Source organism: Hemiscyllium ocellatum, chromosome 33 (genome assembly GCF_020745735.1).
Source record: "Hemiscyllium ocellatum isolate sHemOce1 chromosome 33, sHemOce1.pat.X.cur, whole genome shotgun sequence".
NCBI lineage: Eukaryota > Metazoa > Chordata > Chondrichthyes > Orectolobiformes > Hemiscylliidae > Hemiscyllium > Hemiscyllium ocellatum.
Window position 1 is genome coordinate 4,430,513 of NC_083433.1, and position 10,566 is coordinate 4,441,078.

Sequence of the window (10,566 nt, forward strand, 5' to 3'; positions counted from 1 at the left end):
ACATCCCTAGACACTATGGGCAATTTCCCATGACCAATCCACCCTGACCTGCACATCTTTGGAGTGTGGGAGGAAACCAGAGCACCTGGAGGAAACCCACACAGACACCGGGAGAATGTGCAAACTCCACATCGACTGACAGTCATCTGAGGCTGGTATCGAATTCAGGTCCCTGGCACGATGAGGCAGCAGTGCTAACCACTGAGCCTTATTAACAAATTTTCAAAAAACTTTAAAAAAATACTATGATATTTTCTCTAAGGTTTTTACTCTTTAGCTCGGGAGAACTCATGGGCAATTTTAGAGAGTTGGCATCACTGGCATTAATGCTGACCTCCATTAACAGGGAGTGCCATAAGGTTTTTAAACAGCATGGCCAGGTGGTCAACCTGGATTATGCTCTCGGCTGACAAGCTGGGTCACAATTGATATGGGGTCAGAAACAGGGTGTGAGCTGGAGGTGGGAGGCTCCCACAGAGACATCACAAGCCCAGGTTTGTCCCTTTCTGGGTCCCTCCCTCTTCCCAGGGCACCTTGTCCATTTGCCTCCTCAGAATCAGGGAAACTGTGACCCAGAGTGAAAGGGTTTGCAAAGTTCATTTCCTCTGGTGGGAGACTGATGAAGAAGCTGCAGAGAAAGCTCTTTATGCAGAACATTTCTGTAGCCTGGAGTATTTTATTATAGGGACATACCATTGCATCTTTTAAAGGGAAGAGTAGGTAAACATTTGAGCAGGAGGAAAGCGCAGGGCTACAGTGAGGGATTGGCTCGTTGGTATGAAATCAGGATTACTTTCATTTGAAAAATAAGCTTACACTGACGCAAGGAGCTCAAGAAGCAACTGCTTTGCTGTAAAGCTTGCAAATTCTTTTGGAAGGATTAACTTTATTAAAGGCTTGAACCAACATAAAAGATCCGAAAATTCTCCATCTCACTCTCTGCTAATAAAACTCCCTTTTCAGTCTCTTAGCTGTCTGCTCCAAACCAATCATCTCACTGAGCCCTGTCAGACTCGAGTTATTAAGGGGGGGGTGTTTACAAAGCTCCCTCTCATACTGAGATGAGATATTTATTCCTATATCCCTGCTTTGTATGTTCATCTACACTCCCCTGAAAACATGCAATGGTCTCTATTTTCACCTACCCTTTTCCTCATCCATCCTTTTTATACTCAAACATACAAATCAGGAGGAGTGGGCCATTTGGCCCCTTGTGCCCTGCTCTACCATTCAATAAGCTCTTTTGATGTTGCCTTAATTCTTGAAATATTTGTGAAGCAAAATTTTATTCAATGGCCTGACATTCACTGCTCTCTGCGGAAGAGAATCCTAAGCACATATACCCCTCTGAAAGAAGAAATTCCTCGTCATCTCTGAGTTAAACAGGGAGACTTCTTATTTTGAAACTCGACTCCTTAATGCCAGTATCCCAACCGTGGGCAAATATCTGCTTAGCATTGAATGTAAACTCATGGATCATGAGTCCACCTCGCTCCCTCTTGATCTGCTTTGCATTCTTAGAGTAAAGAATCCAAAGCCCCCCTCACTGATGTTCAGTTGGGAGATATGCTCAGGGACTGCTCTGTACCTACTGTCCAGTTACAGGGGTCTGCAATCTTGGTAGGAGGCCAGATGTGGTCAGTGCCAATGCAGAACATAGGGAAGGACAGGGCACCTTATCAAAGCCTCCAAAGAACATAAAACAAGGTGAACACTACATGTAGTTCCCAGAGTATTCCTAAGCAAGGGAACTCCCCTACACTCTGCCCCCATCACCCTCTTCTGGCATTGACTCATCTCAGGGAGGATGACCCAGAGATAGCAAGGAGTCAACGCGTTGGCCTGTCACTGAAAATCCTCATGGGTGTGTCACCAAACTTGGCCTGGAGGTCAAACTAGATTCTAATGCACTTTGCAGTTACTAGGCTCTGGCCAGAACTAAAGAGCACCTGAACTTGTTGTTATCTGCATCCCAACAAGGAGATTCTATCCTGTAAATGTGTCCTTTGGAAAAACCCAAAACCCATCTGACCAAGCTCACAAACCAGGCTGATGACTCACCAGTTGTCGCGAGTGTGTTGCTGGAAAAGCACAGCAGGTCAGGCAGCATCCGAGGAGCAGGAGAATCAACGTCTCGGGCAATAAGCCTCTCCTGCTCCTCAGATGCTGCCTGACCTGCTGTGCTTTTCCAGCACCACTCTCTCGACTCTGACCTCCAGCATCTGCAGTCCTCACTTTCTCCCTGATGACTCTCCAGTGTCACATGACTCACCACTTAAAGGGACACTGTCCCAACATAACATGCACCGATTATAAAACTGAACAGATTTTCTCCTCTCCCCACTTTCTGTCCAATGAGTTATAACATCTCAAAGCCTCATTGACCAGACCTTTACTGTAATTCTTTCTCTCTCTCTTCTCTCACTGTGCTTCCTATGGTAAGGTCAGTAGATATTTGTAGAAGGGTTTCAAAATATAAAGTGGAAAACAGGAAATTTGAATGATTGGTTACTTTCTTCACAACTCATGGAAGGGGGGAGCAGCTATATGGCGTTCGTTTGCTGGAATTAAATTTGATACTTTTCCTTGGAAAAAACATCTTACTTGCCAAGTAATGGGATTTGGTAGGTTTAAAGTGATGATGTGACACTGAATTTAGAGGAGAGAAAGCAGGTGGGGCACAGACCTCTATAAAAACCTGCAGCAAAAGGGTAATTGCATTCCCATTCTGTTGAATTGAAAAGGAAAATGTGATCAAAGGCTTTGCAAAAGGAAACATAATTTATTTTTCTGACCAAAGCCTAGGTCCAAATGACCAGCCACCGATTTAAGGATCGCTACAGTTGACAGGCACATGATATCATTGTCAAGAAACCAGAGCCAAAAAAACAGTGAGAAAAGTCACCTCATTTCCCCTGTTGCAATGTCCTCTGATCCACAGTCTCGATAACTTTTTTGGCCTCCATTTTCAACCTGTGACATTCCTAAAAAGGCTATTTGCCTTGTCTGTCAGTCCATCCAACTTGTGTTCAAATTAAGGCGTGTGTTTTTACTTGAAGGCATTATGCTTTAAGTCTACATTATTTTAGTCATTAACATCTCCTTAATTGTAATTAATAATGTGATTTTGCTGAAATGTGGGCCATAAAACATCAGAGCAGACAGAGGCCATTCAGCCCATTGACTCTGCCCTGCCATCTGCGGAAATCATGGCTGATCTGGTATTTCTCAAATCCTCTTACCTGTCTTTACCCCATAAAACTTGTGCCCCTTCATGATTAAAAATCTGTCTGTCTTAGCCTTGACTATATGAAATGACCCAGCGTCAATAACACCTTCTCAGAGGAGCAGACTGTTACAATAAACATTTTTAAAAATATTCATGTTTATTAATGAAACCTGGTGTGAGTCTCGTTTTATCATGAGGAGTAGTCACAGTCTGATATTCACAATCCCAGATATTAACTTGGCCATATTGCACACTATGATGAATTCACTGGCATTGAATAAAAGGGCTTCATTTCCATCACATTTTTCCCAACTGAGTTGTGACACTGTCTCTGACTGAACTCATTATTAACGAAATGACTGTAAATGAGCTTAGATTCCATCATTTTTCTTTATATATTTACCATTATCCTGTTTGACCAACTCTTCCACCTTATTCTGTACTTAACCCTATGCTATCCCTGACCTCAGATGATTTGACTGGGGAGAGTGCAGAAGGAGCTTTACTCTGTATCTAACCCTGTGCTGTTCCTGTCCTGGGAGTATTTGATGGGGGGACAGTGTAGAGGGAGCTTTACTCTGTATCTAACCCTGTGCTGTCCCTGTCCTGGGAGTGTTTAATAGGGGAACAGTGTAGAGAGAGCTTTATTCTGTAGTTAACCCCGGCCTGGGACTGTTTAATGGAGAACAATGTAGAGGGAACTTGAGCTTGTATCGCACTCCATGCTGTCCCTGTCCTGGGAGTATTTGATGGGGGACAGTGTAGAGGAGGCTTTACTCTGAATCAAACCCCGTGCTATTCCTGTCCTGGGAGTGTTTCATGGAGAACGGTGTAGAGGGAGCTTTACTCTGTATCTATCTCCGTGCTGTCCCTGTCCTAGGAGTGATTGATGGGGACAGTGTAGAGGGGGCTTTACTCTGTATCTAACCCTGTGCTGTCCCTGGCCTGGAAGTGTTTGACGAGGGACAGTGTAGAGGGAGTTTTACTCTGTATCTAACCCTGTGCTATCCCTGTCCTGGGAGTGTTTGATGGGGGTCAGTGTAGAGAGAGCTTTACTCTGTATCTAACCCCATGCTGTCCCTGTTCTGGGAGTGTTTCATGGAGAATGGTGTAGAGGGAGCTTTACTCTGTATCTAACCCTGTGCTGTCCCTGTCCTGGGAGTGTTTAATGGGGGAACAGTGTAGAGAGAGCTTTATTCTGTAGTTAACCCCGGCCTGGGACTGTTTAATGGAGAACAGTGTAGAGGGAACTTGAGCTTGTATCGCACTCCATGCTGTCCCTGTCCTGGGAGTATTTGATGGGGGACAGTGTAGAGGAGGCTTTACTCTGAATCAAACCCCGTGCTATTCCTGTCCTGGGAGTGTTTCATGGAGAACGGTGTAGAGGGAGCTTTACTCTGTATCTATCTCCGTGCTGTCCCTGTCCTAGGAGTGATTGATGGGGACAGTGTAGAGGGGGCTTTACTCTGTATCTAACCCTGTGCTATCCCTGTCCTGGGAGTGTTTGATGGGGGTCAGTGTAGAGAGAGCTTTACTCTGTATCTAACCCCGTGCTATCCCTGTCCTGGGAGTGTTTGATGGGGGTCAGTGTAGAGAGAGCTTTACTCTGTATCTAACCACATGCTGTCCCTGTTCTGGGAGTGTTTCATGGAGAATGGTGTAGAGGGAGCTTTACTCTGTATCTAACCCTGTGCTGTCCCTGTCCTGGGAGTGTTTAATGGGGGAACAGTGTAGAGAGAGCTTTATTCTGCAGTTAACCCCGGCCTGGGAGTGTTTAATGGAGAACAGTGTAGAGGGAACTTGAGTTTGTATCACACTCCATGCTGTCCCTGTCCTGGGAGTATTTGATGGGGGACAGTGTAGAGGAGGCTTTACTCTGAATCAAACCCCGTGCTATTCCTGTCCTGGGAGTGTTTCATGGAGAATGGTGTAGAGGGAGCTTTACTCTGTATCTATCTCCGTGCTGTCCCTGTCCTAGGAGTGATTGATGGGGACAGTGCAGAGGCAGCTTTACTCTGTATCTAACCCTGTGCTGTCCCTGGTCTGGGAGTGTTTGACGAGGGACAGTGCAGAGGCAGCTTTACTCTGTATCAACCCTGTGCTGTCCCTGGCCTGGGAGTGTTTGACGAGGGACAGTGTAGAGGGAGTTTTACTCTGTATCTAACCCTGTGCTATCCCTGTCCTGGGAGTGTTTGATGGGGGACAGTGTAGAGGGAGCTTTACTCTGTATCTAACCCTGTGCTGTCCCTGTCCTGGGAGTATTTGATGGGGACAGTGTAGAGGGAGCCTTACTCTGTATCTAACCCCGTGCTGTCCCTGTCCTGGGAGTATTTGATGGGGACAGTGTAGAGGGAGCCTTACTCTGTATCTAACCCCGTGCTGTCCCTGTCCTGGGAGTATTTGATGGGGACAGTGTAGAGGGAGCTTTACTCTGTATCTAACCCTGTGCTGTAACTGTCCTGGGAGTGTTTGATGTGAAAACCTTCTATTCAGAAACGAAATGAGCAGCAGATGTAAATAAAAATGTGAAATATGGATGAACAGCATGTGGCTATGAGATAATCTCCCAGGCAGTATATTTCACAGTCATGTTTCTTATCCAATGACTTTCAAGCATGGCTTGTTCAAAAATCCTGAGGAATTAAACTAAAATATTTTACCAGACATTGAACTTCAACATGAAAACAGAAGAGGGGTAAGGCAAAAATGAAAGGCTTAGAACGAAGCTACATTTAATTTTGAATTTACTCTCTTGACTGTCAACAGCTCAGAAGAAATAATTGACTTGTCCATAAAAATGCTAATTTGCATCTTTCTCTTAACGCTCCGGGCTGAGATTACTTCAGCTCACCTCTCACTTACCCTGACATCACAATGAAAAAATCCAATCGATTCCATGTGTCGCCAAGGTAACACTTCTTCCCGATGATCCCCAAAGCAACCATCTTGACCACCATCTCCATGGCGAAGAAAATAAAGATGAAGTCGTCAAAAGCCTGGAAAGTGACAGTTGCTTTAATTTGGCCGGGATCATACTTTGTAATCTCAACTCGTCTAACCATCCCCCATCTAAATAATCGCCTTGGGCACCACCACCCTCCATATTCGTCCAATTCTGATCTTTTAGATGCCCCATCCTTTACCAATTTCTGAAGGAATGTCCGTGGCCTTCCCCTCGACCCCTCCATATCTCTGTGAAGGACCTCCGTTTTTCATTGTGTCTTTTGGTTACCTCTCCCAGCAACTCTTTATGTGATGAGGTGTCAAATTTGTTTTGAAATTGTCCCTGTGTAGCGTTTTGGGATGTAAAAGCTGCTACATCAATTCAAGATGTTGTTGAGTACTTGTTATCTCAGGCAACAGTCATTTCGTGTTCGGCCTCTTACAATCTTAGTCTTTGTGTTCGGTGCAAATAATATGAGAGGTAATATGCTAAGAACACAGCTACAATTAGGTCCGAAGGAGAGACATGTTGAACTCAAAACATTAACTCAGCTTCTCTCTCCTATTCATTTTCTGTGTCCATTTTGGATTTTGTTCAGATTTCTGTTCAATCTTACTTCGCATTTCCCTTAAAAAGCCATGTGTCTGAGCTTAGGAAACTTGACAATGTGAGATAGTGAGCTGGGAGTGAGGGGTCCTTTTGGAGAATGCATGCATTCTAATAGATAAGGAGGGAGATAGTGATTTCCTACCTGTAATATCCTACATCTGTCGCTGGAGCAGTCCACATCTTCACAAGGTTGGTACATTCCCAGAGTGACACAGTTGAGAAGGATGACAAGCATGCTGACATGCTCAAACCAAGTAGGGAGCTGGAGTTAAGGAAAAGAAATGAACGTGCAACTCGAGAAAGATTCGCACCTTCGTCAGAAAAAGCTACTTGGTATAATACGACCAGGTGGTTGTTCTTAAAGTTTCCAGATTGGTTCCAGAACCAAGGGGGGGGTCCCATGCTAAGGATACAGGGCTGTCCATTTAGGATTGAGATCAGGAGAAATACCTTCACCCAGAGAGTCGGGAACCTGTGAAATTCTCTGCCACAGGAGCTTTACTCTGTATCTAACACCGTGCTGTCCTTGGCTTAGGAGTGATTGATGGGGACAGTGTAGAGGGAGCTTTACTCTGGATCTAGCCCTGTGCTGTCCCTGTCCTGGGAGTGTTTGATGGGGGGACAGGGTAGAGGGAGCTTTACTCTGTATCTAACCCTGTGCTGTCCCTGTCCTGGGAGTGTTTAATGGGGACAGTGTAGAGGAAGCTTTACTCTGTATCTAACCCTGTGCTGTCCCTGTCCTGGGAGTGTTTAATGGGGACAGTGTAGAGGGAGCTTTACTCTGTATCTAACCCTGTGCTGTCCCTGTCCTGGGAGTGTTTGATGGCGGACAGTGTAGAGAGAGCTTTACTCTGTATCTAACCCTGTGCTGTCCCTGTCCTGGGAGTGTTTGATGGGGGGACACTGCAGAGGGAGCTTTACTCTGTATCTAACCCTGTGCTGTCCCTGTCCTGGGAGTGTTTGATGGGGGGACAGTGTAGAGGGAGCTTTACTCTGTATCTAACCCTGTGCTGTCTTTGTCCTAGAAGTGTTTAATGGGGACAGTGTAGAGGGAGCTTTATTCTGTATCTAACCCTGTGCTGTTCCTGTCCTGGGAGTGTTTAATGGGGACAGTGTAGAGGGAGCTTTACTCTGTATCTAACCCTGTGCTGTCCCTGTCCTGGGAGTGTTTAATGGGGACAGTGTAGAGGGAGCTTTACTCTGTATCTAACCCTGTGCTGTCCCTGTCCTGGGAGTGTTTGATGGCGGACAGTGTAGAGAGAGTTTTACTCTGTATCTAACCCTGTGCTGCCCCTGTCCTGGGAGTGTTTGATGGCGGACAATGTAAAGGGAACTTTACTCTGTATCTGACCCTGTGCTGTCCTTGTCCCTGGGAGTGTTTGATGGGGACAGTGTAGAGGGAGCTTTATTCTGTATCTAACCCTGTGCTGTCCCTGTCCTGGGAGTGTTTGATGGGGACAGTGTAGAGGGAGCTTTACTCTGTATCTAACCCTGTGCTGTCCCTGTCCTGGGAGTGTTTGATGGCGGACAGTGTAGAGAGAGTTTTACTCTGTATCTAACCCTGTGCTGCCCCTGTCCTGGGAGTGTTTGATGGCGGACAATGTAAAGGGAACTTTACTCTGTATCTGACCCTGTGCTGTCCTTGTCCCTGGGAGTGTTTGATGGGGACAGTGTAGAGGGAGCTTTATTCTGTATCTAACCCTGTGCTGTCCCTGTCCTGGGAGTGTTTGATGGGGACAGTGTAGAGGGAGCTTTATTCTGTATCTAACCCTGTGCTGTCCCTGTCCTGGGAGTGTTTAATGGGGACAGTGTAGAGGGAGCTTTACTCTGTATCTAACCCTGTGCTGTCCCTGTCCTGGGAGTGTGGAATTCTCTGCCACAGAACGCATTTGAGGCCAAAACATGAATGTTGTCAGGAAGGAGTTGGATGCAGCATGTGGAAGTAAGGGTATGGAAGGGCATGGGGGTGGAAGATGGTACAGGGGACTGAGATGATTGCTGAACCATCATTATACTGAATAGAGGAACAGACCCCTAGTGCTGAATGGCCTCCTCCTGCTCCTATTTCCTGTGTTTGTTTATTGGGGAGTGCTGGCAAAATTAAAACCGAGTGGGAGAATTGTTTTTAAAAGTTGTTGTGATCTAGAACATACTGTCGGAAAGGGTGGTTCAGGCAGTTTCATGAGGAACTTTGGAAAGAGATCCTGGATAAAAACACGCAGTGTGGTGGTGGGGGTGGGGGGAAGGGGGGAAGGGGGGGAGGGGGGATTGTGTGGGAATTTGCTCAGCTCAGGGTAAAGTTCAAGGGGGGGGTCCTACTCTACTCCAATATCCAGTGGGTTCAGTGATTGAGACAAATTGAATCATTCTACCAAGGAGCGAGCATCGATGCAATGAAGCGAATGGCTTCTTGAAGCTTCTGTGTCAAGAGCTGGTTTGTCAGACACAAGCCCAATAGCCACAGTGGAATCAGGCAACATACAGTAATGTGGGATCTTCCTGTGCTCTGCCTAGATAGCAAGATGAGATGAGATGGCTAGCACAAGGGGACATAGCTTTAAGTTGAGGGGTAATAGATATAGGATAGATGTCAGAGGTAGGTTCTTTACTCAGAGAGTAGTAGGGGCGTGGAACGCACTGCCTCCTACAGTAGTAGACTCGCCAACTTTAAGGGCATTTAAATGGTCATTGGATAGGCATATGGGTGAGAATGGAGTAGTGTAGGCTAGATGGGCTTCAGATTGGTTCCACAGGTCGGTGCACCATCGAGGGGCCGAAGGGCAAGTACTGCGCTGTAATGTTCAATGTAATTCAATGTAAGAGGAAACCCACACTCTGCAGGGCTATTGAGCGCTAGATGGAGAGGGAGGAAGAAATGGTAGGGAGCAGGAGAAAAGAATAGGGTGAGGAGCAGGCGAAAAGTGAAAGCACAGCCACAAAAAAAATAGTCATGACCAAACGCGAGAGTCATGAGAGAGCTCTGAGAGAAGTGGGGTTGGATGTAAATGATCTCATTAGTACACTGCAATCATTAAATGTAGACATAATTTTTGTTGAATGCATTCTTAATCAGAATACAGTTAGGGAGCAGTCGAAAGAGCAACGTCTGATGGTGGATATCAGAGAGCTGAATATAAATAGCACAATCATCAGGCACGCAATGCTTGCAATAATTTCAAGATCCACTTGGTCCTGGGGCACAGAGTCAATGGGGAAAACTGCTTTAAAATGACAATGTTTGCAGTACTCACAGCAAGTGCGCTAAAAATTATTTTTTCAAACACTTTCTTTGACAGTCATTAGCAGCAGGAGTGTTTGACTCAACACAAGGTGATAAGGCACCTCCTGTGGTAATAGGAGGTGTCACTGATCTATGTGTTGTGGGTTTCATGTGCGATTGGCATTTGGGAATCAGGTGGAATGCTATCACAAGGTGTCTGGGTATTAGCTATGGTTCAGTGGGTAACACTTGGGCTTCCAAGTGTGTTCCCACCGTGCTGTATAAACCAGAGTTTAGATCAGAGTGGTGCCGGAAAAGCACAGCAGGTCAAGCAGCATCCGAGGAGCAGGAAAATCGATGTTTCGGGCAAAAGCCCTGCATCAGGAATACAGGCAGGAAGCCTCCAGTGTGGAGAGATAAAGGAGGGTGTGTGTGTGTGGGGGGGGGGGGGGGTGTGGGGGGAGGGAGGGGGAGGTTGATGGGGCTGGAGAGAAGGAAGCAAAGAGTACAATGGGTGAACGGGGGTGGGGATGGTGGTGAAAGGTCAGAGGGGAGGGTGGAGTG

General features: G+C 46.2%; 1 protein-coding gene across 1 annotated transcript in view; it reads right to left on the reverse strand.

Moving 5' to 3' along the window:
• The window catches only part of cacna1ia (calcium voltage-gated channel subunit alpha1 Ia), a 195,013-nt gene extending 187,996 nt beyond the window's left edge, over positions 1–7,017 (reverse strand). Inside the window, exons 1-2 of the mRNA XM_060849187.1 lie at positions 6,925–7,017; positions 6,092–6,225 (exon numbers count right to left, since the gene is read on the reverse strand). Of these exons, the coding sequence (XP_060705170.1) occupies positions 6,092–6,225; positions 6,925–7,017 (227 nt within the window). The remainder of the gene's footprint in view (positions 1–6,091; positions 6,226–6,924) is intronic.
• Positions 7,018–10,566: the final 3,549 nt, after the last annotated feature.